Source organism: Lonchura striata, chromosome 19 (assembly GCF_050655825.1).
Source record: "Lonchura striata isolate lonStrDom1 chromosome 19, ASM5065582v1, whole genome shotgun sequence".
Taxonomy (NCBI): domain Eukaryota; kingdom Metazoa; phylum Chordata; class Aves; order Passeriformes; family Estrildidae; genus Lonchura; species Lonchura striata.
This window is the reverse complement of record NC_140721.1, coordinates 7,376,007-7,403,000: the sequence shown is the minus strand read 5'-3', so window position 1 is coordinate 7,403,000 and position 26,994 is coordinate 7,376,007. Positions and strand designations below refer to the sequence as shown.

Below are 26,994 nucleotides of genomic sequence, written 5' to 3'. Positions count from 1 at the left end.
CATTCACAGAAGGCAACTAAATTTTAATCTGTGTATGGGTTAAGCCACAAATATCTGATTTAAAAGAGAATTTTAGCAAATCTATCCCTCATGATGCCTGTGAGAAAATGTATGCATCAAGCATTTAAAATAATGTACACTTTTCCTTTATTGAAGGCCCTAACTGTCCCACAACCTGCTGCCACATAGTACATATGAAAAAACCCAAAAGATGTGCATGATGAGGTACTGGTCATGCAGTTACTTATAAAAAAGTTAAAAGCAAATGGAGCTCCACAGTAATGCTTAGTGTAGCTCAGTTTTATTTCAGAAGATCATTTTTCAACTTTACATTACTACTGATGCAGCATCAGGTTTTGGTGTTACTGTACTGAATATTTCAAGCTATATATAGACAATTTATCCCATTATTTCCTTCAAAAAGTACTTCTGAGAAGATCAAAGAGCAGCAGAATTAGAGGATTATTTCAAGGAAAGGGGGAAAAAGGGAAAGACAGGTAAAAATAGCAAGAATTAAAATGAGAAATAGCATTCAGGGTTCAAAACTAGAACTGCACATTAATGTTTGGCCCTGACATCCCTATTTCTTAAATGCTCTGCCTTTCCTTCAGGAATGCACTACAGACTTTCCAAGTGAAAGGAGCAGCTCCCACAGACTCCCCAAGAGGCAGCAGAACACTCAAATACTCTCCAAGGCACAGAGAATTCCAGCACTCTAATTTGGGCTGGCTTTGTGCATGAGGCTCAGAAAGCTCAGTTGTTCTCTGTCTTCTACTGCAAGAACTCAGCAGGGGAGGGAGGGCAGGGAACTGTGCCCCAAAGCTGGAGTTTCAAAAGATGACACCTTTCATAACCTCATCAGCAAAGACAGAAAGTAAATGATAACACTTATGTCTGGTTTTGAAACTAGACTAAAATGCAGGTTTTAGAGGTTACTCATTTGACTTTGAGTTTCTGGTGAGCTTATTGACAACTATACTCTGAAAAAGACTTCTAGGAAGAGAAATAGAAATATTTTTAAACATTGAACTTTTCTAACTTAAAATTAATAGACAAAATAAAATGTTATTGCAATACCTGTCAATTATATAAGCACTACAATTTTAAAGCTTTACAGAAAAATCTGAACATGACACTAAAATAAATTTCTTTACATTTCATTTATTTCTGCCACATTTTGTCACTGCTGGAGTACCAATAAAAGCTGTGAGGAAAGCAAGGGATGTCACTTGGCAATGAATCCAATACCAGGGACATGTGACTGTCATACACACCCAGACCCTGGTGCTTGCAGCCAGCAACTCAACAGTCACATTTTTCAAACAAATGGGAGCAGGAGTTCCACTTCAGGCATTGCTTTATATTTCATTTATCATATCAGTTCTATTCATTTAATAGAATGAATAGAACATTCTTTTCTAATTATTCAGGATAATTGCAGCAATATTTCACTGCCAGCCTCGTTTCACATGGCTCACCACAGAATACAGTGCAATAAAATGTGCCTGTGTTGGAACCAATCAGCTCAGAGAAACAGTCAAAAAGTCCTCTGAAAGCAAAACCAGACTGTGAACAACTGGAAAGACAAAACTGTATCCCAATCCACATACAGAAAAATTACTCCAGCTTTTACTGCTTGGTAAACAGAACTGAAGTTTGACATTGTGGTTGCACCATATTGTAAGGATCCCCATTAAAGGCCAGTGTGATCTTGAGCTAAACACTCCCAACAGCCTCTCTCTGCTAACAAAAGGAGTGCTGGGCCCTCGTCTACTTTTGGACATAAAGCAGAATTACTGAGACTCCAAAATCTATGTTAAAGCTCAAATCAATCTTTTAATAAAATTAGAATATCTGTTGTGTTGAAAAATGCTACTTAAAGATACTGTCACACGTGGCAAGAGGTGCCACAGCACCAAATTTCCTGTGCTAAGAGGTGCTATTCAGACACTTCCAGAGGTGTGATCCTTAAAACGTTTATATCCTTTTAACATTTTCGTAAACTTGACTTGGTTGTCAACAGCCACAGTTTTACACATGATCAGCTCATCTTTACTCATTCCTTAACCAAGAACCAGCACCCAAACCACTTCTGCCCCAGCCAAACCTGCTTTCCCCAGCATGGGGGCTGCAGAACACACTGAGGGAACTGCAGCCCACAGCAGGAAAATGACTCCATGGAGAGATAATGTTAAAAATGAGTCCAAGTCATTTTCAGAGGAACAAACATCTGACTGGAGAAATCTCAAGTAACATTATATCTGAGCTTGTTCCTTAAAAATGAGACAAGTGAAAAACACACAGACACAATTTGAAGATTTTTCTTTAAAGCAGGACTAAATCACTTTAAACTCTTCTAAATTTATCCCACTGTTCTTCACCATTACCAACAAAAATAGCTTACTGTATATCAGATTTTATGACCAACTCTGTCACAGAAATCTGATTACTCTTCCTTTTCAATTTCCCCTCTCCTGATTAATAAGCACAATTCCTTACAGGAACCTTGTACTTTCCTGCTATCTCTGTACACAAAATATCTGCTCTGCAGACTTCTGTTACTCAGAATTTGACACAACTGTGCTAAGAAGAGCATTTATATTCATCACAGCTCCAACAGCAAAACAGATCCTATCCTGAACAGAAAATGAGGTCTAACTTAAAAAAAAAAATAAAGTCAAGTCACATTTTGCCAGTGGCCAAAGTTTGGGCACAACTCATCCACACAACTCATCCAGAGTCAGCTCAGTCATTCCCCAGCAGGGAAATACATGCTGCTGTGGTAGATTGCTTTTAGCTGCCGTGAAAACAAAAACAAAAACAAAAAACAGACCTATCTGCTACTACAACTCAACAGGAAAACAGATTTTTATAAATCACTGGCAGGTTTTCTGAAAGGTTAATCACTAGGTGAGCATGTTAATCATTAGGTCAAGGTATCCACCTTTTCTGAGTTGGGAAGAGAGATTAAGAAGACAAAATTATAAGGTTTTCTTAGAAAAACATTTCTTAGAAATCATTGCTTGTGATACAAAATCACAAATTCTCTACAGAAATTAGCAATTTGTAATCTGAAATGTATTTACATGGTGAATCAAAACAGCTGCTTCCAGACAAGAGCATATGTTCCACCAGACAAGCTCTTTCTGACAGAAGAACATATAAAGATGGACTACAAGCATTGCTGGCTGCAAATACCATTTTGCATGAGGAATTGATTACAAGTCTTCAAATAACACATCCCAAGTGATCAAGAAAGTTCCTCTGTTCACACTGACTGCTGACACATGAATATTCATTATTTTGCTGCCCAAGCAAACCTTTTCACGGCCTTGGGATTTGCTTGTTTGTTTTTAGGTAAAATTGAATGTCCTTTTCCTAATTTTGATCTAATTCTTAGTCTCCTTGAGGAAAAATCTCACAGGTTTAATAATAACAAAGAAGATTAAAACCTCATGCAAAGCAGTTTAAGCAATTATTTCAAGCTGCACTCTGAAAACCAGATTTTCCCCTCCCCCTCCTATTACATAAGATACGTCTTCCTCTGCTTTACAAGCCTAAAAAGCTTTCCAAACTCCTATTACCAGAGATTAGTAAACTGATCACCTTTTCCTTTAGGCATATTTAATTCCCTTTTAAAGGACTATAGTTGAAAATGCTTTTCTTAAAAACAGTAAGTGTCTTACAATTGCAGTGGGATTAGAACAGGCTTTGTCTTAACTCTACCTTTGAAATTACCCATGAAGAGCAGTCCCACAGCAACAATGCCACTGCAACTAGAAATAGCCAGGAATCTCTTCCCAAGTCTCAGAAAGAGAATTCCATTTTGCAACACTAACACTGATTGCTTGCTACAACACAGTAGAAATAGCTAAAATGTTTCTCCACGCTGCATTTCTCCTGCTGACAGCAAGCAGGAACAGGGACATGCAGTGATGTGGCAGATAATCAGATGTTAACCTACTTCTTTATTGAATATAGATTCAGTCATTACTTTAAAATTGTATTAGAATATCTTGAAGACTAAGGTAAGCTTGCTGAGATGAGAAATTAATGAAAATGCAAGTTATTATAATAAGATACACAAAGATTTTTATAAAGTACTGATCTATTATGACAGGTTCAATTTCCTTCCTATCTGAAACATGTCAACCTCAACAAAAAAAAAAATTCAAACTCAAGACAAGGCACCTCAACCTACTTCTGTGAACCTTTCTTAGTGTCAGATCTTTGAACAACTACAACAATATCTGTCCATACTCCAGAATTATTTTTCATCATCTAGAGCCTGTTGTTTTGTGACAGCAAGGTTCTGTACTCCTAGGGAGGCAGCAGAACTGTGATGCACAAACATGGCTTACTTTAAAGAAACAGGAAAGACATCTTAGATATTCTGAGGTTTTAATGGGCACTTTAAGTTTTTAAGAGCTGGAAAAATAAGTAAAAGTAAAGAACTCTAAAGAAAACTTTATAAAACTGTTGGAATCCTGAATGCTGAGAATTTTAAACTTTCTGTGCTTAAAGGCACAGACCCACAAGAGAACACTGCATTTGACCCGAGGTCAGGAACAGGCTTTCAAAATTGATTAATAGCACTGGGATTATGGGTGTGTAGTTAGTTGGAAGTGTGTAATATCACAGGGTGGAAAACTTAAGAGTTTGGGATTTTAGAATATAGAGATAAATATGAAGCAAGATGGAGGTTTTAGGGTGGAAGCAGGTTGTTCTTTATCTTCTTCTTCCTTCTTCTTCATGGGTTTGGGTAATGTTTTGTGATTGGACAGAAAAGTCTGCATTGTGGGCTTTGAGGGATCAGTTATTGGGTTGAAAGGGAAAATAATCTAGGTGTCCCTTCTTAATTGGATAGTTTAGTTTTAAAAGACCTTGTAACAAGAATTAGTTAGCCATTTTGTGCTTTGTTAATGAAAAAGCTGCCGAACTCACAGTAGTGAGACTGTAACATAAATAAGAAATAATAAACACCTAAGCCTGAACATGAAACATCATCTCAAGTGTCTTCAATCCTGACCTCAAGAAATAGATATAAAACTGCAGTCAATCCAGAAAAATCTAAAGGTGGTTTTACTTGAGCTCATTTGACATCATGACAAGTGACTTTACAAGCGTGTCTGTTTTTACAAGCTGAAGGCTAAACTTTACCATCTTCTCAGGTGCAATTCTCTCACTGAATGCACATAATTAGGAACAAAGTCTTTAAGGCTTTAAATGGATTAGGTCATGATGACTTCCATGAACAAAGGCTGGCAGCACCAGGCTGTGTGAGTTGCTGAGGAATCACAGCAAGCATAGGAATGAACCCATCCATGCATGACCCCATGGGCCTATCCTCAAAGAGAAACTGAGGAACTCCATTGCAATGTACCTTTTTCATTTCATTTTCTAGGTTTTCTTCCTCCTGCCCTTCGGAGAGTCGCCTCCTCAACTCCGCAATTTCCCGCTCCATGTTCTCTCGGTACTGGCTCCACTGAGCTCGCTCCTGCTCCATCCTGTGGTGATACTGCAGCTCATAGTCACGAACAGTCTCTAGAAAACAGCATTTTCAAAACTTATTTTCAATCTAAGTTAAAGAACAGAGCTTTAGGAACTCCTTCCCCAACCACTCAATGATTTACTATAATTAATGAAAACTAGGACAACTCTCCCTTCCCTTGGACTCCTGCCCCAAAACCCAAATATGTAAGAAGTGAAATTAAATTTCAATTAGTACCATCAACAGAACAGAAAGAAACTACCCCAAAAACTGTGCAACTCCTAATTTCAAGGAAACGTACATGACTAATATCCTATTTAGCAGCACATTTTGTACCCCCAAGTACACCATCTAAACAAATTACTAAAACCTTAAAAAGGTACTCCAAAATTCGAACTTCTCACATAGCTTCCATTGCAACAGGATTCATACTACCCCTCTCAGCTCGGGAGCTGCCTGTTTACACTGGCACAGCTGAGCCTTAATCTAGGTTCATGTATCTGTGCAGATCATAAATAAACAGACATTTGTGTACTCAATATACATGAAGGTTTGTCTGTTCTGGGTGAAAAGCACAATGAGGTGATGGAAAAACTGCCCACAGCTGACAGGCACTAGGTTCAGGATGGTGTGATCCTGTATGTGAACCTTTAAGAAAACAGACTATTTGTGGCAATAGTCTGTTCCCAGTTCATATCCTTTTGTTCATTCCCTTTGTCTCAGAAATGTCAACAGCTGTGCAATGTGCAAATGTAACAAGGAATAGATCAAAACACCCGGGGCTGAGAGAGCAGCATGTGCAGTCACTACTCTGGGGGAAGGCCCATGTGAGTACTGGAGGGACACTTGACTGTGTGAGAGCAGAACTGTGTTCACACAGAAGGAAAAAAGAGAATCATGCTGGCAGCTTAAAGCTGTTTGCAGACTTGTCAAATTACAGGCATAATACTTATCTTCATGGAAGGATGAAGTATCACATTCACAGTCCCTCAAAAATGCTTTGCATATACATGAGGTTCCCATGGCCATGAATTCTAAATTCTGTCCTCAAGCTGACAATAAAAATCCATCAAGCTCCTTTTCACAACCTTGGGAACTACACTTCATTCAGCCCTTCTGCAGCTTTCCCAAGCTATAACAATTATCCATATTCTGAGGAAGACCAGGCACAAATCTTTGAGGACATCAGGGTGACTGATCTCAGCAGCTTGCCTGGTTGTTACCTTTCATGATGGCCTGGAGGGAAGCCACTTCTTCTTGCCACTGCCTCTTGACCTCATCGATGGCCTCCTGCTTGGTGGTCTCTGACACTGTGGCAATGGCCTTGATGTTCTCCATTTCAGCGTGGGCCTCCATCAGCTGGGTCCGCAGCTGGCCCAGGTCATCCTGGGCTGCCTGCAGCACTGCATTTTGTCTTTTCAGGTCCTCTGAAAACAGGATTGTATACATTTAGCTAGATTAATAAGCTCAACCTGAAGTGTAGCCCCAGTTGCTATGGCAAAGAACTGAAGGGAGTGAAGGAAGCACTGGTATTAAAACATCCACCTGGAACGACTGAACACATGTTGGCAGGTCTCTTCAGGGAATCCTATTTCTTGACTTTGCTTGCCTTTGTCTTTTATTAAAGGAGCATCTTATGGTACAGACACTAGATATAACTAGGACCAATATACCTGATGAAAGTGAATTGTGCTTTTCATCAGTTCTTGTTATTTAACTAATTCTGGTAATGAATTTGGAAAAGGCACAAACAGACTGGAGAACAGTTTCCCCCCACCATTTCTGGGACCAATTTGGTTCTTAATTTGGATGGAACACTTCATATTGCTTGAACAGAAACACTGTGACCACTTTGGAGAGCACACACGAGAAAAATATGCAGCCTAATTTACTCTTTACCACAGACTTTGGTAAAACTGAGCTTCTACAAAGAAAAGGGATACATTCAATGTAACACCCACTACTTCTCTAATTGTTGGAACTATAAACAGAAATTAAACTAACTTCATCTTATCCTCCCGAGTTCTCAGCTAATCTGAAATAGACAGTTCTGAAGACATGTATTATATAATTAATTCCAAAAGCACTAACACAAAATATGTGTTTTATGCCCACATAGCCTGCTTCTATGGCAATCACTTTTAGCAGAAACATCTGGCCAGCACACAACCAACACCAAGCCATCTCCATGTACTTCCCCCAGGACCAGAAAGCTGAATCAATCGTGGTGCTCCCACCCCGATAAAGAATATAGAACCCAGAGCCAATCAAATACTTAAAAGGACATTAATCCTTGTGTTAAAAAACCAAGACTCTGTAGCATTAATATTCTTAGTTTACAAATGACAGTATTAAAGATGGGTCCCAACAGTTCCAATGGACATTTAGAAGAGGATCTTGGACACAGGGAGGTGGAAAAACTTTTGGAGGAAGGGTAAACAAAAAGAAAAGTAATTGCTTGTATATTGTTCTCTGGTGTCCTTTCACTTCAGTAGCTGTGAAAGTTGGGGTGTTTTTTCTTCCCCTACCACAATGTATTTTGTATTTTTTGACTGTACCAAAATGGGAACATTATTGCTGATCTCATCAGTAGTGTCTTGTATCTTAAATTTCCTTTCATCCAGCCTTAGAAACACAAGAATATAGACTTGCTGTATGATCCAATTTTCATTATGCCTGTTGTATTTCTGCTCTCATAAGCTTATACAGCAGCTGCAATCTTAATGCATTATGTTTTGGCTCTGCTTTCATATGTTAAAGACAGGAAAATCACCAGAATTAGATAAATCAATCTGGCTCTCAGAACAGCTACCTCTACTCTCTGATCCTTCATCATGATAGTTGAGCTCATATGATTTAAATTTTCCTATAAATTGTGTTATTGAAATAGATGCCCTTGGCTGGTATTAAAACTTTTATAACATTTGCCTGCTTACAGCTTACCTCAGATGGAAATTTAAGACAAATAAATGCTACATTAAAAAAAAGGCAACAGAATGGAAACAGCACAGCATCCAGGCTATACTTTCCATTTACCAGATCAGCTCCTGCTCAGAGAGCACACCCTGAATTCAGGAAATTTGTATTAAAACTCAGTGATGGTGTTTCTGCATGGACATCAAGTTGCTTTGGCTCCTATCCATGAGGCAAATCTTTAAATTCAATTTTAAAGTTCATTCTAGGATGCTCAATAGTCACCTATTGAATCTCTTACATTCTTATTATAACTGTTTAAAAGACTATGCTTCATACTCAAATTATTTCAAAATGAAGTTCAATAACCTTTAGAATAATTCAGAGAACTGAGGACTTACCTTCCTTAGCCAGGTATAGCTCCTTAAATTTTGCTCTCTTTTGATTAAATTCTTGCTCAAGTTGCTGCTTTGTGCGCAGAAATTCTGCATTGACCTTTTCCAATTCTGCTACCCGTTGTAGAAGAGCATCTAAAAATAAAGCAGCAGATAAGGTACGTCACTAACAGTTATCCAGACATCCCATTCTGCAAGGCTGAGGTTTGGGGCCTACTCTTTTTAAAATATCTTTACTCATTAGCTCTGCTGTTGCCCTATGATAATGAGGAAAACTAGCCAGTCCTGTAAGGAACAAAGGAAGGTAGGCTTTCTTAAGACTGTAACACCAAATTCTGATTAAACATCTCTAGGGAACTAGAGGGAATGTGGCAGAGAGTTCTGCAGAAAACAATCTTCCAAAGAAAACCACAATTTGGTACATACAATGAAGGAAGAAATAGAAATAATTCTGGTGATGTTTTTTTCCCCTGGGAAGTGTGTAAGGGCTGAGCAATAAAGCACCAAGTGCTCAGAGGCTGAGGTCAAAGAAAGCAAAGTGACAACAGCTTAGCTAACAGCTATGAAAGAGCAAAGCACAGGAAGGAAACCCTGTGAGCTGAAAATTAGGTGCCATTATGAATCCAGTCTTCAGTTCTGCATGTTAACCAAAAGATGAACCAGATTACATCTGAAGACGTTTGCTAGACGATGACCACGATCTACAGAATTAACTGATTTTATGATCAAACTCTCCTCATTTCCAGCAGGTAAAAATCCTCACTGTTTTCCAGAATTTATCACATTAGCCCTTCATCTGGTGGTAAATGAAATAAGGAAGAGTAGGAAATCTACAAAGATGGTTATAACATGCTTATGATTGGAAAAAAAAAACCCATATAATACCATTTTATGATGGTATATAAAGACCCCATACAACCACCAACCTATCTGAATGTGCAATATCAACTTCTTTGCACCTCAAGTCCTGCTGTAGGTGGCAGTTTCAACTTGCACGCCTCAGAATTCAAATATGAAATAGAAAGAAGACTGATGAACCAGAACAAAACACATCTCCCTGCTGCAATGCTCTGGGGAAAACAATGAGACTCTACATGAGTCTCTGTGTGTTCTGCAAAAGCGTTTTGTGGGCATGTTCCAACTCTGCCGCGCAAAGTGAATCACTTCAGTTACAGCCTCTATACAGCACAGACTAGATACACAAAATATTGATCCATCAGAGGTGTCTGTGTATCCCATCCAACACTTCCCACTACAATCAAGTACTGAAAACACAATCCAAAGGCTACACAACTTCAGCATCAAACATTCAGACTCACAAAGAGCTGGAAGCAGTTCTACAGCTTGCAGTGGTAAAACACTGGATGGGCAATGCCATTGAGATGGGGCCAGTTATTTTTGGTACCAGATGATGCAGACTAAGAGCAGACACCAAAAAAAAAAAAAGATCTTCTAAGAGCACAAATATGTTTTACTGATTGCTGGTTATAAGAGCTTATGGTGCTACAAAATAGAGCACCTAATCTCTTCAGCTCTGTACTGAATGAAGGATAAATATAGATATAGGACTGATGAAATTTTAAAGTCGCTTTTTTAAAAAAATCCTAATTTTGTTGGGGTTTTTTTATCACCTTAAATACAAACACATAGTTTTTTCTGGCCAGCAGAGAGGGGGGATAGTTCCTTATGTGAGAGATCCTTACGTGGATAGTTCAAAGGCAACTGCACAGGAGTGTTCTCCAGAAAATGAAAGGAATCTGCAGCAAAGACACGCTGAGAGCAAAGTTTCAAGAGAGTTCAGAGAGTGTCTGGATCAAAACCAGGGATGAAACAGCACATGTGGAACCAAGTCTGGGTAGGAAAAATGCTTCCCAAGGTTATAGGGTTGCCTTTGATCTCTTGCTGAAGTCTTGCAAAGGGAAAGGGTTTGCTTGTGTTTCCACTCCCCACAGTCCTGTGCAGAGCCCGCAGCCACCGTGGCACCTCCTGCTCCACCCCAGAACAGCTGTGCTGGCCCTAAGGAGCTGGGCTTGAGCTCAGCTTCAGCTCCTCAAGGGAAACTCCTGGAGGCACTAGAGCCTAAGGGAACTGTGTGCCAGGGCCAGCCAGGCAGCTCTGCATCCACAGGTACCACCCTGCAGCCTCAGCACACATTCCAAATGAACAAGGAAGAATTTGGACATCATTCACCTTGCACATACTCTTTTGAAGAACAGACAAATAAACTGTTTCATTCTACAGCAGGTAATTCTGAAAGTTAAATCAACTGTAGACTCAGCTCTCCTGCCCTCAAAGATGACTCGAGCATTCCTTGTTTACTTAATTCCCTTTCCATCTTCCTTCAGCAGAGAGACAGCAGCAGCTGTGCTGCTGCTCCCATCAGAGAGTGCAAAGCAACCAAGCTGTACTTCTGAAGGTGCGAGTTGCTTCTGCTGAGGTTGGAAGGGCAAGAGGACACCCCAAGTGCAGAATGTTCAAGTGCTTTCAGCTGGAGAAACAACAGACTCATCCTTTTGAAATCCTCCTGCCCAAACAGAAAGAGGGAGGGCAGAGTCACCAAGAAGGAAATGAAATTTAAATATTTACATTTTTACAGTATTCCTCCCTCTCTGCAGCCTGGCAGTTAGGTCTAAAAAGTAATAAATAAATAACTAAATTATCAACCCCCTCCACAACAAAGCTCTGGCAGCTGTCAGGGCCAGCTGCATGCATTCAAAAAAACAAGCAGTTTAAGATCTCAACTGCAGGTCATCCATCACTGCAACTGTGCATTAACATTGTTCTTTCAATTCTATACTAAGTGTAAAGTGGTTTTACCACCTGTGGTACATATACAGCTCAGGACAGACTTCAGCACATCCCCCCTGCAGTAAGACAAGGCACAAACTTGAGGACAACAGGCTTTATAGGTCGACATCAACCCCCTCAAATGCACCTGCATAACAAGCAAAAGCAAAACAAAGTTTATTTTCTGAGATGCCCTAACAACTACCACCTTTCTGCTAAGTGATTAAGTTTACAAAGAAATTATTTTCTTCCTCAGAGGTACAATTTGTACAAAAGCCATACAGACGCTTCCCAAAATGCAAGTGTGATTCCAAGCCCAGACTGCCAGGCACAGGTACCCTCAGGCTCCATAGCACAAATTAAAGTCCACCTGGAAATGCACTGGAGTCAATGGCAGGAAATGGGCTCATCCATAGATTTCCAATTAGGCCTTTGTCATTTATCACTTAATTTTAACTCTGAATTTAGGTCCAACTCACCCCAGGCCTGTAACAGAGCTGAAAAAAGAAAACTTAGTTGCTACCACAGGCTATCAACTCCAAGCCAGCCCCAAAAGCAAAGCCATCCACTTGCAGTCAGTATGCCCGGGCTGCCAGCTAGCAATGTTTAACCAGGGATGAGGCAGAGCAAACACAGCCCTGGAGACGGGCAGCGCTGCTGGAGCCGTGCCCGGCTGCAACCGGAGCCGGGGTCACCCACGGCACCGGCACCGGCACGGAACGCTCTGTATTTCCTCACTGAGCACCGGGAAGACCTAATTCCCTATTTAGGGCCCTAAGTCATCAACAAACAAACAAAGACCCTAAAGAAACCCCAAAAGCCCTATCAATTTCTTAACTTTGGAAATAGCACTTAGAAAATTTTAAATTAAATGATATACCAAACTAAAAAAATCCTAACAAGAAATCCTTTTGGACAACAATTTAAAATAGTGTTTTTTCACAGATTATTAGGCTAGAAAGACTACAGATGACAGAGTTATAGATGCCAATTAAATCACTAGCTTTATTTCTAGCTAGCAACACAGATTTTGCAGAGACACTCCAGGTCAGAAACAGGGATACTCATCTCCTGTGGGGCACTGACATTACAGCAAAGCACAGTGAATGTCATCATGTGCCTTAACCAGGGAGAAGAACTCAAAAGAAGGGCAGCAAAATCCATTTCAGAGCAGACTCACCAATTTACAGGAGAACCATGAAACTGCTGCAATACATAAAGAGAATCTCTAGTGAAAAAAGATACAGCTTTCTCTTAACCCACTGCACAGCAAAATTCCAACTCTAGGAAAACACAGGAAAAACACACATTTCTTATTGACTAGTTATTTATATGCTGTTCCACAGACCAGCTCCAAAAAGAGGTAAATTTTATCTATGATAGTTTCCAGTTACACAAACATGTAGCAATCCTTCCAGAACTAAGACAGATAAAGCTGATTATCAATAAGACTATTTTTGAGTACCAGGTCTATTTATAAAATTAATGCCATAGAGCTTTCTGCTTGATATTTAAAGAGTCAAACATGACATCAAGAGTTCAGTCTAACATAGCTGAAATATGAAAACAGAGAAGAAAGAACCTACATGTACAATCAACTTTTTGGAGACAAAAAAATATATGCAGTTTCTGTCATTTTCTACCCTTCTTTGGTTGTCATCATTGCTTGAGACAGAAGTATAAAAAAGTACTTATGAGTGTGAGTTTCTACTATGACTTGCTGTTATTTTCCATGAGCACTAATTTTTGTCTATCGTGACATCATACTGGAGACACAATTATTATATTATTATACTACATAAACTTTTAATCTGCCACCAGACCATTCATATAGACTGCTAAAAGCTTTTCTTTATTTTACTCAAACAGGATTTGATGGAAAAAGAACAACCAAGCCCCCCACTCTTACAATAAACCCCAATTTTAACCTTATAAACCCCCGATAAACCCCAGCTGTTTGCATGAGACACTCAGAAGCAAAGGAACAGATTATGGTTCTTTGAACAAGCATGTTAAACAGAAGCAATTCCTGACTTATGAAATGAGGTTGCTTTATTTTCAATAAGCATTTGCCCTTACACACAAATATCCAACAGCAGCAGGTTAAACTGGAGGGAAAAAAAAAAAAAAACAGGAAGAAAATAATTACTTGCTTTTCTTAAAAGCATTTGATTTACTGGGCCAAATGGCTTAAGCTCACTGGTCACACTTTCCTTGTTTTATTTGAGGGCAGAGAATGACCCCTGACTTCTCACTTGCCACCTTCTGTTTCAGAGTGGCACCAAACGCCTCCGACTGTCACAGCTCCCCTTTCAGAGCGTTTCATTGTGTGTGGTGAGAACTCAAGCCCAGAAAAGGGAAAACCAGGGGGTTCTGCCCCACAGCTGTGCCTTGGCACAGGACTGGAACTCAAGCCCAGAAAAGGGAAAACCAGGGGGTTCTGCCCCACAGCTGTGCCCTGGCACAGGACTGGAACTCAAGCCCAGAAAAGGGAAAACCAGGGGGTTCTGCCCCACAGCTGTGCCCTGGCACAGGACTGGAACTCAAGCCCAGAAAAGGGAAAACCAGGGGGTTCTGCACCACAGCTGTGCCCTGGCACAGGACTGGAACTCAAGCCCAGAAAAGGGAAAACCAGGGGGTTCTGCCCCACAGCTGTGCCCTGGCACAGGACTGGAACTCAAGCCCAGAAAAGGGAAAACCAGGGGGTTCTGCACCACAGCTGTGCCCTGGCACAGGACTGGAACTCAAGCCCAGAAAAGGGAAAACCAGGGGGTTCTGCCCCACAGCTGTGCCCTGGCACAGGCCCTGCTCCCCAGCACTGCAGAAGAGGCTCAGGCAGTTCCCCATTTTGGGCAGTGCTGCTTTCAGACACTGCTGCATTCATCCAGCCATTTCTGGCTGATTGTACAGCTGAAGGTTATTTGACATCCACAATTTGCTCTCTATTGACTAAACATTCACAGGCAAACAATCCAGTACCAATTTAAGGCCAAATCCATAAAACTTGGTGTTGCTGATAAATGCAGGTATCACCATGCAGATCAGGGCCTTGCTGCATCATATCTGTTACAGAAGCTTTATATTTATTACAGTAAATCAGCAAGTGCGGGATGAAAAATATTCAGCCAAGCACTGCATGTTACCAACATTTAACCACATAATAAATACATTACTAACATCAAGTGGAAGTTTGCAATATATTATTAAAGTTTGAAAATAATGTTATTTTTAATTGAAGCTAAATGACCAACATCTTTCCACTATAGCCTGTAATCTCAGTAGTGCCTATTTCTAGTCTTTATTTTTCTTTTTCAAGCTAAACACTGTGTGACATCCTACCTTAAGGATCTTAGAGAGAAAATGAAAAGTCATCACTAAATTAAAGTAATTAAAATCTGAAGAAATGTAGATGTTTGAATAAATGGGAAGACTGTCTTCTATAATACAACCAAGAACCACAGAATGGTATGGACTGGAAGATCATTTCCTTACAAACCCCTGGCTTGTGCAGGGACACCTTCTATTAGATTAAGTTGCTCCAGGCCCTGTCCAGCCTGGCCTTGGACACTTCCAGGGACGAGGCAGCCAAAAGAAGAGAACAAGCAAAAGGGAGAGAGAAAACAAAGGTCCTTTAAATGGCTTAATTAAACCTGCAGAGATAAACAGCCATATGCAGTAACAACTAAGTAATTTTCCCCAAAAGCACAGCAAACATCTTCATGCACAATTACAAGGCAAAGAAGGCCAACACACAGTTTCTCCTTCCCCATTTTTTTTCCACTTCCCACTTTTTCTCCCTTTTCACAGCGCTCACAATGTGTTAACTACTTTCTTGCTCTGTTATTGCCTCCTTCATCTTCTTTTGTGGACACAAAAGCAGGCAGTTCCTTCCTGGGGTCCAGATCTCCATCTCACGAAATCTCATGCTCTTCTATACACTTAGTCATTCTGACCCCAGGTTAACCGAAGTCTAGTTTTAAATTTATGCACAGTTAGCCATTATTTACATTGGACTGCAATGGAACATTGCTCACTCACAAAAAGTATCATGGGAATGCACTTAAACATGGATGTCCATGTTGACAAAAGTGAGCTGGAATTTTTTTCCAGTAGTTTCTTCTCATTTGCCAAAAGGATAATTTCTTCCCAAGGATAGTCCCCTACCTCCATCATTATAGCCTGGCTTTTTGTACATCCCTGCTCACCATAGTAGCTGCTTCTCTCCTTTTAACCAGGCTGCCATCAGAACTCTCAGTTCTGTGCATATAGTCCTCTCCACAGTAGTCCCAACTTAATGCACAAGAAGTTTTACCACCATTAATTTTCACTCTATTTCATCTCTACCACTGATGTTTTGGTGAGGAGAACAATTAGTCAAGAAATTTCAGGAAAACACTACTGGTTAGCATTTTTTTTTCCAAGAAAATCAACCACACTCTGTGCTTTATCAGTTCTTTGAATAATTTAAATAGGGCAGCAGTGGATGAATCACAGAGTTGGAAAAGTCAACCAGACAACACCATTAGTGGAATATTATGGAAAGGATTTTGGCTGTATCCTGCTGCTACCACCAGTGAATCAATCTCCTCAGAAACGGAGTGTTGCTGAGCTTGAACGCATATCAGAGTATTTCAACAGCAAGCTACAGTCTGGTGAACTTTGAATCCATCTACAGTGACACAAAATGGAGAGAACAGTTACCAATCTCATCACGATCACCAGCATTTTCCTTGCTCCCTAAGTGCTTGCATCTTGTTGTCCTTGCTTTAAAAATTTTTCTTTTTTATATCTGTTCTTTTTAGGAGGATCAATTTGGGAAAAAAAACACAAACAAACAACCAAGAAACAAAAAACCAAACCAAAACTGCTCAGTGTCTCCTTGGATTTATGAAGAGGGTTATTTACTCTACAGGCTGTGGGCATTTACTCAGACCAGTCACTGCCTGAGCAAACAAGAGCAGGGTGATGGCAGCACAGAACTGGGCACGGTGAAGTCCCCAAGAATTGGGCACATTTCTCCACGAGGGTTCACAGCTGGATCACAGCCCTGCCGGCACCAGGCCACCCTAGGCAGGGCTCCACACCCTGCAGGCTCAGCAAAGCTTTTTGAGCGTTTCACACATCTGAGCTCAGACACTGCAGCTGTCAAACGCTTCACACACCTCCCTGCCCCTTTCATTTCACCAGCCTGTCCCTCCTCATTACCTGCAAGATAAACACCAACAGAGGGTGTTTTAAGCAGGCACAGAGGTTCCTCCAGCCTGCAACCAGATCTCCAGCACAGCCACCTATTCCCTTCCACAGCATTTGAAAACAAGTCCCCAAAAATGTCCAGTCACGTAAATCTTCCTAACCAGAACAAAACTGAAAATATGAATGAGCCTTCGTATTTACACAGGAATACTTCTGCCAAGTTTTTCCACACTACTACATCTCATCGTTTGTATGATATAACCAGAAAATCCAGAACTGGATTACACGTGGCAGTTCCACTTGACAGTGAGGTTTTCAGTTTGTCTTCCCAGTTACAGAAAATTTAAGTTGAGGATATTGTCTCTTTTAGTAAACCACCAGGAATCTGATGTTCTGATGAAATAAAAATATTTCAGATTGAGAGCCATTTAGGGAGAGATTCTGATATGCATTTCATTTTACAGGAGACCCCCTACACAATTTGCACTCTGAGCACCACTAATATAACTGTTCTCTTAAAATGTAAACATTTGCTATACCCAGACAACAGACTAATTTTCTTTCAAGATAATTTAATTGCTGACTCATTCGCAGTGGGAGGGAAAAAAAACCCTGTGACACCTTATTATATGTTTATCACTTCGCCTACAGATTTATTAAAGGCTGTCCTCTTCAGGCAGAAAAATGGGAATAAAGTATGACTCAACTCTCAGGAAAAAACAACCAACAAAACAATGCAAAACAACCCTACTGCATTGTTCTCTTTGATGAAGTAAGTTAATATCTAAAAGAAAACCATTACATTAATTCCAAAATTCCCCCAGACACCATTAGTCTGAGATCTTGTGCTGTCTTGCTGTTTGTTATGGGCCAAGAATTGAGGTGTAGCTTTGAGAGCATTCAGACTACAGACCACCCCAGGTACTCTGCTTCCCAATTTCTGAGCAGAAAGAACAAATTAATGATAACCTAACACACATAAAAATTCAAAGGAAGGTAACAAAAGTGAACTATAGCTCAACCAAGAAGGTGATGTGGAAGAAACAAGAAGCCAATGTTTGTGAAATTTATATAGGCAATGGTTTCTGTAATTTACCATTGCTACAGCTATGATAACATTGCCATTTAAAGCAAATTGGCATCTTTATGAATATTTTCAAAAGCTGAAATAATCACAAGAGCATGGCAACTCACTTCCACATGCACAGCTACCAGACAGCACTACAGTAATTTTAGAGGTACCAGAAAAACTTCAGAAAAGAAACAGCAGCAACTTATACGTAACTCAAGAGTTATGGGTGTGAACAAGCAGCACAACAAGGAGTTAACATCTGATTTCTTTCCCACTGTGGTTCCCTATCCCTTGCTACATAATCTCAATTTGGTCACTCAAATTGGTATACAGAAAATAAACTGGGAAAGAAAACAGGTAAAACTTACTTTCAAGGAACAGTAATTTCAAAATTTTAGTTGCCAGACCAGCAGGTTGTAGGCATGAAAAGACTGTGCAGTATAGTAGCCATTTAAAGGATATGAATCTTAATAAAGGGCCTGGAAAATAGCCTGTTGCTAGATACACATATGGAGACATTGTGATGATAAATATAGTATAACAAATAATAATAAGAAAAGACAATTAACATCTTTATTTGATAAGGAACGGGTTACAGATCCTATTATTTGGAGTAAGGTTTCTACAGCAATTTAATAGGTTCCCTGAGAACAACAGACTATTACTCCCCCAAGCCTCTAGAATTTATTTCTTGACAAAAAATACTGCTGAGATTCTATATATTCATATTTCTTGCTACCACTTGTCAACTACATGAATTTCTGAACAGTTAAAAAGGAAGAAAATCCTCCTCCAGCATGATATTTTCGAATAATTTTATATATTCCAGGGGTCTAAGCAATATAGAATGGGAAGGCTTGACTAAGCCTGCAGTTACAATCCTTTTAAATCAATTTCTGTACTGGTGGTCATCTGATAGGGTAACTCAGCACTCCCACCTCACTTTGAGCACATGTGCCTTTTACCCCCACCACGCTCTGAGAGCTTTTGACAGCAGTGACAGCATCAGAAGTGATACAGGAAAATGTTGGAGGGTGGGAGGGGACTGAGTCTCAAACCAGGTCCAAGGCAGACCACACCCAGCACTTGGCTAAGCACAGAGCAAACCTGACACTCACGTGGCAATGAACAGCCAGATCAGAGTAAACTGGAAAAAAAAAAGTCAGAACCATACCCTTGGACTCTCATATTATTACTGTGTTGTCTACACCCTTCCTTTATGACAGCTCCAATGCTTATCAGGTCTTTCACTAAATTAAACTAATTAATTCAGCAGTGAGTAGTTCTCAGCTGGGTGACTGGGCTCAGTGATGGGCCCAACGTGCACAGCTGGCACAAAGGAAATGAGGGAAACACGACTGTGGGAGCAGGAAGAAAAGAGCAGGAACATTTCTCTCAGCAGCAGCAACCTTCTAGACTGGCTTAGCTGCAACATGAAACCACAGCCTATGGGTACCATCTGATTATCAGTTTAACCTAAGTGCTTGCTGTCTGCCAAAAGAAATAGTCTGGCCTTCCTTCTGTCCTCCACTCTCCCTTGTGGCAACTGAGATTGCTGTAGTCATGCAGCAGAATTTACTTTTTAAAGACTTGATGACTGACATTTGTAAGTGATAAATGACCTTTTTCAAATCTTGATTTCCACTCAGACTCTCCTGGGGAAGCTGACAAACTAATTGGTATTAGAAAGCAAATTCCAAAGCTCAGGTTTCCCACCAGTGTTTGTACACACAGGTTTTCAACAAATGCAACTGAAAGAGCTGCACTGCACTGCAGTTTCTACTATAGAAGTGCTTACACTGGTACAAAACTTAGAGCTGTAGATAAAAATATATCAGAAAACATTGCTATCCACAATAAGATTAGGCTCACATTTACTCTTACTTGAAAGCAAACACCCAGTTAGATTAGACATTGTAACAGGCCATTACAGCCCCTCCTGATGGATCCTCAGCTAAATGTAATCCTCAGTGCCTCCAACAAATTTAACTCCCTAACATCAGGAGTTAAAGCACCGGTTTGAGACTTAACATCTTTATCTCCAGTTTTATCTAAGACTCCAACAGAAGCTGTGAAGACCAGACAGGCAGCTCTAATATCTTCACAGCTAGAAGCGTCACTCAAGTGCAGAACCCAGAGTCTGCCTAATTGCTTTCCCATTAATTTCACATGGGAGAAGATATAAACAGACATTGCAAGCTGGCAATTAAGAAAACCTTACTTGAAACCAATCTTTAAAAGAAAATTTAAAAGATGCAGTGTATGACATAAATATGCCAGCCTGTCGGATGATCTGAATTAACAGAGCCAAATTTATGCTTTGTATTTCACCAAAATAAACCAAGTAACACCTCAGATAACATGTTTCAGAGGGATTTTGGCAGAGGTTACTGTTGATGTAAGATGAACGTTCCAATTCTTGTGTCTGAAGTCAATGGGAGTCTAATATGAACTCCTATAAGCTTTAGGAAAGACAATTTTCTTAAAGGATATTGGACATTAAAATTTATTGTCAATGGTTAAAATACTTACTGCTTGAGCAATAACTTCTAGCACTCCTCTGTTTCTTCCTGTGTATATAAAGGCAATGACATTGAACACACAGATGTAAGGACTGTATTATACTCTGTGGTTTTATCTGCATTACTGTTTGTAAGTTATTGCTTTGTTCTTTTTTTAAAGTAACCAACCATGGTGCTGCCTCCTCATTTTGCATAGCACTGATGCAGCACAGATGAAAATAAATCATTTCCGTTGGGGAGTATTTTAATGGTGACCAGCCAAGCAAATACAAAGTTACCCTACCAAGGCAGGGGTGTGGGGGACAAACAATTATACAGGAAACACCCATCAAAAATGGTGAAAGAGATGTTTCTCCTTTTGTTGTGTATATTCCTCTCCTTTGTTGCCATTTAAACAGCATTGCAAATCTTGTTGCAATTATCTGTAAGCTAAAAACGTGTATTGGCAGAAGATACAATACAAACCACACAGTCTATTCAGGTCACTGGCTTAAAGGCATGGGAACACCATTATAATCGACAATGCTGGTTTGGTTTGATCCCCAGGTAATCCTTCCCTCTCACCTCCAGGCTATTCCCTCTGGAATACACACAGCTAATGCTACCATTGCCTTCCAGTTATTGATTCCAATTCACTTTGCCATGTATAACTTCTGTTATTGCATTTTTGCTCTACAGGTTTACCAAAAAACACTTTCAAAAACCACAAAATACAACAAGAAAACTATTAATAAAATCCCATCCAAATTTAAATTTCTTTTCAGTGTGACTCACCACAGTAAGGCTTATTAAGTGCTTCTGGCTTATAAAGTAACTAAAAATCAGACTTCTTTTTATTTTTTTTTTACTCCAGGATTCTGGTTATTTTTCAGTCCCTAACCCAGACACACAAGACAGGGCCCTTAACTGCACACAGAACCAAAAGAGCAGATCACAGCTCTGCTGTTTCCTGTCCTACTCTCAACTGACACCAACTTTCAGAACTACTCTGATAGCCAAAAGATGGAATGCTTCTATTTTCTACTTCTATTTCCAAGAGGCATAAGTTAACTTCCAGCAATGAATTTTTTGCAATCTGTGAAGCACTTATCTACAGCAGTTCATAAAGATACTAAGGTATTAAATAATTAGATGTCAGCCAACCTTGTGATTAGGTAACTGAAGTTCTGCCTCCAAATTCTATAATCTGTTCTGAAAAAACACTCAGAACCTGAACATGTATAAGGCAGGGCTGGAAAGCAGATAAGTAGTTCTGAATACCAAGAATAAAGTACAACGAGATCTTCCTTCCTGAGTGACAGATCATGGAGAGCTCTTAAATAAAGAAAAATATATTTTAAAAAGAGCAAATAAGCTAGGATTCAGCATAGCTAGGGAACCATATTGCTTGGAAAAGACATTTTTCACTGAGGAAGTTTGTAAGGTCATGCAAGTTTCTCTAGAAGAGGAAGAACAGAGGGATGAGTGTGATCCCACAGAGCTGAGCAAGGCCTGGAGCAGCCAAAACAAGGGCAAGGTCCAGGGGATACCCCAGACAAGAGGCTAAAAAAGGCAAGAAGAGCAATATTAAAGAAGCTGAGGTGGTGACTGGGAAGGAGGGCTGAGGAAACCAGGACTTGCTGAAGAGCAGCAGTTGTCCAAGACACTGTCAAATGACTGACTGTGTGTTTGACCAGGGAGGGAGCAAAACCCTGAGATCAAAGAGCAAGCAAGGCCTTCACTGTGTGGAGCAGGAATTGCCAAAGCAGATGGAAACAGACACAAAAGGTGATTCAAAAACTTTTATTTCCCCCCTTCATTGCACTGAAGGAGCCAGGCCTGGGAAGAGAAGTGTAGGATAGAAACAGGAAAGAGGGAAGTACGACCGACCACAAGTCAGCTGAACACCAAGAGGAGTTGCGGCTGACAGAAGGAGACATGAAAGGAGTTGTGGCTGACAGAAGGAGACATGAATGGGAAAAAACCAATAAATACACATAATTCCTCATTAGATCAGTAGTCATGCTGCAGTTCTGCACTCTTAGGGTACTACAGGCACTGCTTATAGAGGAACAGGACAACTCCGAAGTTTTCTCAAGCACTGGGTACTTTCCAGGTAAAAAAAACCCTCCTCCTTCTGAGCAGCACAGAAATATTAACCAAGGGTACACTGCTCACTTGTTCTTCCTATGCCAATTTACACAAAAATATCTAATGATTTAAATTTTTCCAGAGATAATTCATCATCATGCCTAACTGACTATACTATGACTAAAATGACACAATGCTCACGCTATTTATAGAATAACTTGTGGAGGGTAGTACCATTAACTCAGCCACTACTAAATCAGACACTAAAATCAACTCTGAAGGTAAAGGCTGAACCACTGAGAAGTACCAGACCTCTGATGTGAAAGACGTTCCTCTGAAATACACACACACACACAATGGCTTCCACAGCCTTTTTAGTAAGTGCTGCTAATCAATGTTACCAGTTCTTACCTTGAAAGACTTCAGTCAGAGTAAAGCCAAAATCTCAAAATTGGCCTTTTTATTTTTTTTTAAAAACTACATATTTGGTATTTTTTAAGAAGAAAAGAGTGCAGTTAAAATACCTAAATTTAGGATAGAAAACTTCACATCTGAGAAGCACTTTTTAATAAAATGCCTGGAGTGAAAATCCAGCAAGTCTGCCAGTCAACCGTCATCCATTATGAAGCCTATGGGATTTGGTCCACTCCCACACTGACAGAAATTGTTTGGTTTAGCTTCTTGAAAGTTTTAAAACAAAATTCCTTCTTCAATCACTTTCAAGGGAGTGCATACAAACTAGTTTCACAGTGGGAATCCAGTCCACCCACCAAGGGCTATGGGAAAGCAGTTAAGCATCCCAAGGCACCAGGCCAGGACGGGAAAAAAACACATTACTAAGTCCATGATAATGGTGAAGTGGCCAAGAAGCAATGAAAATGGGTTAAGAATTTACATCTTCCAGTGTCCAAAATGCAAGAATCAGTCCACAGATCAAAGCATATTCCCTGTGCCTTCTGGCAGATCAACAGGTAATGATAAAGAACATAGTCAGGGTATTTTGCAAAATTAGGAGATTTGTAATTTGACTTTGACAGGAAAACAGACACCTGAATGTGGATATTCCCATTTTCCAGAGCAAACTGACCTGCTGAGCCAATCAGAACTTCCTTAGAAATATGTATATTCAAGGTGTCTGTTTTGTTTTTGAAAGCAATTTCTGGATTTGTCCACTGAAATGACAGAAAAGCACACAGCCTAAAAAAAACAAGTGTGTTTTTTGTGTTTTAATTAAAATGCATTTTTAGTATATTAGTAATAATATACTGAAATTATAGTAATAATATCAGTAGTTATTGAATAATAACAAAGCAAGGGCTAAGCAAAATATAAGTGAGGGAAGAAATTTTTTGCCTCTTGGAAAGTACCAACAATTTTGAAATTACTCCCCAAGAGATAAAAGTTTGACATTTGACAGTTGCATCAACAATACAACATCAGCACCCACGGCCAGGCCCCTACAAACCACACCTCGCTTGGAGATGAGTAATAGCATTTTTAGATACTTCAATTTTGTTTAAAAGTGATATACTTACAAGGAAAGTAACTAGAAATATAAAAACACAGGAATTTTTGTTAGTTAATTTTCTATGTGACATTCCTGGGGTGGTGACAGTGACAGCAAGTCCCAGCTCTTGTTGGGATCCTGGCACCAAAATCAATATGGCAACATGCTCCAATCTTCCATCTACAGCTGAGCAGTTCTCTCCACTGAGAGCTGGCACAGCCTCCCACCACTGACAGACTGACACTTTTTACTGGCCTAAGTTACTCCAATACTGGATCAATTCCTTCTGCCAGCAAATTCTTATTAAAATATTTGATAGACTGTGCCATTAACAGTTTATCACTGAACAATATCAATGGATATGCTAATTATCAGTCTGACTGCACTAATGGTTTAAGTTTAGAGCAGTAAGAAGAGTTTAATAATTGGCCTATCATTCTAATTAACTTCAGTATTGAAGAAATAATGTTTTATGTTACTGCAGTTCCTTCATTGAAGTGTTTTCCAGAAATGAGGAGAATTAAATCCTGAGCATTCTGATAGGGAAAAGCTATGCCAACACATTTTGTTTGGCAACCTTACATTCAGAGATGGCAAGCACCCAGATCCAAACTAAACCCAGGGAGCCTGAAAGGTTTGAATTTTGAATATTATATTAATAGTAAAAATATTTTGAAAAATCAGACATTACAGCTGTGGTAAAGCAATCTAGACAACACACATAAGTTAAAATCGCTCCAAAAAAAGCCCCTTGACCAGGATCAGCAGGCAGCACACACCTACCTGCAGTACAGGTCAAGAGCATGGGCTCCCAGCACAGAGCACAGAGTTCCAGCAGCAGCCAAGGGCTGCCCTCAGCCTCCCTGTAATTCTTATCATATAGCAATTCTGTCACCCCACACATTGGATTAGAGGGTTATTAATGTCTCCACTAATCCAAAGTACAAACCAAGGTAGGACACAGAACCCATTCTTTTCCTATTTCTCTGCATTATTCCTTCCCCTGTTCTTGGGCCCATTTTCATTTCAGTGCAGGCTTTAGAATAGAAGACAATTTCTACATTAATTCCTCTCATGTTGTTCCATATGTTATCTCTACCACAGCAAAAAAAGTAGTAGTTTTATACTTGCTTTCCACAAAACAAATCATAGCTGTGTCTTGCATGAGTAAAGAATGCATAAGTTATTTATAATCAATACAAGTAATTATAAAAAACCATTCTTTTTCCTTAGGGGAACATACTAATCCAGTTCTATTTTGTCACATGTAATCTTAAATCGAAGGTTATGCTACTCCTTTAAGCAATAAATTCAGTGCAGACAACTAAAGATATGAAATAACTCATTTCTTGAATTTTTTCCGTGTTAAAATAGAACAGTTTCAAGGCACACTTTTGGTAAGCTACTTACAAGCAAAATCAACACAGATGAGGAACAACAGTATAGTAATCAAAGTGGATAAAAAATCCAAACTGGTCCTATGGCTGCCAAAGGAGGATGGGTAGAGGAGCCATTTTAGGAGCTCCAGTTCTTTAGTGTAGGACATGGCAACCACTTTCAGAACCCATCCAACTTTCCAACCAGTCTCCTTCTCTACAGCATCCTCATCTTCCCATGACTAGGGAGCAGGAAAAAGACAGCAATCCATACCTCCTGTAAGACAGGCTTCACCAACCTATCAAACCACTCAATTTATTTGTACCTTTTTGAATTCCTTTTAAATAGCAACAACACAAACACATCCAACATGGATCTTCTAATACACTACAGACCTACAGCTACCTTTCCTGGTCAAGAGGCAGCAAACCTATGTACACTGCACAGCTCCCCTGCACACTTGCAGTGAGACAGTCTGCAGGAGCCAAGAAGAAAATCTGCTGGAAGTTGTTCTGCAGCCCTCAGAAGAACAATAAACAATGGTTATTCACCACAAAGTACAGGAGAACAACCCTTACCTACACTGACCTTATAAGCATGACAGCAGGGCAACTCACCTTCCCCTCAGTGCTCCCAAAGGACAAGCCAGCAATGACTGACCTTAATGTAGGGAAAACCCCACAATCTAAGCGCCTTTATTACTATAACTCCCAAAAGGCAGGCTGAAATCCCTGAGGATAAGCACTTTCTCATGCAACTCCACAAAAAGGAGAAAAAAAGAGGCCCACGCAATTCCCCAGACATGCATAATTAAGAATACATCATTGGCCTTTTCTAACAGAGTGCTTCCCCAAGGAAACCCAAATGCTCTCTAAAAGAGAGCCTAGCCTAGTCCAAAGGCTGGGTAAGCACCAATCCTGCAGGATTCTGCACATCTCTCCAGTTCTATAACTACGTTATGACCAGCCTCAATTTAAACTCTGGCTTTTTCACCCCTTCCCATACAGTAAACACTGTCCCTTCAACCTCACCTTCCACGCTAAGCATTACCTACAACTTTTTTATATGCACACAGTTCTGTAACCTCTTCCAAGGTAAAAAAACATTCATAATTCCTCTCAAACCAGAAAGAAATAACGTTTCCACAGCACGAACCTTCAGGGAAAGCTTAGTTTCCTTCTGCACAGGTACATACCACCTTGAGAGAAGACCTGTTATTTTCTTTGTCTTTTCCAGCAAAAGCACGCACTGTTCACACTGCCCATCCCGACCTGCACCTTCCGAGGTGCCTTTTCGAACACAGCCAAACATCCCCTGCCGTGGCCAAATCAATGACGGCGCCCCACCCTGAGGATCAATATCTACCTGGATACACCGCCACCCTTCCTCTCCTTCCCACCAGGGCGGGGAAGCCTCGTCCCATCCAGGCTGGGCTCCCCTTCCCCAGCAGCAGCGCGTCCTCCGTGCGCGCCGGGAGCCGCCCTTGCTCCACATTCACAGCCTGAAAAATCCACTTGCGCTGCCTCCCGCCCCCTCCCGAGGCCTTCCCAGCCGAGCTCCCCGCTCCGAGCGGGCTCCCGCACCCTGCCCGGCCGAGCGCGCCCAGGCCGCCGCCCTCGCCCCGCGGCCGGCGCGGCTGCCAGGCGAGCCCGGGGCTGCGCAGGCCG

General features: G+C 40.4%; 1 protein-coding gene across 2 annotated transcripts in view; it reads right to left on the bottom strand.

Annotated features, from left to right (window-relative positions):
• Positions 1-26,994, bottom strand: part of RABEP1 (rabaptin, RAB GTPase binding effector protein 1) — a 47,188-nt gene that overhangs the window by 20,033 nt on the left and 161 nt on the right. Inside the window, exons 1-4 of one of the 2 annotated variants that reach the window (XM_021551009.4) lie at positions 26,693-26,853; positions 8,806-8,934; positions 6,715-6,918; positions 5,384-5,544 (exon numbers count right to left, since the gene is read on the bottom strand). In XM_021551009.4, the coding sequence (XP_021406684.1) occupies positions 5,384-5,544; positions 6,715-6,918; positions 8,806-8,934; positions 26,693-26,750 (552 nt within the window). In that variant the 5' untranslated portion in view covers positions 26,751-26,853. Of the gene's footprint in view, positions 1-5,383; positions 5,545-6,714; positions 6,919-8,805; positions 8,935-26,692; positions 26,854-26,994 lie in introns of those variants that run through there. The other variant, XM_021551010.4, reaches the window with a different exon arrangement.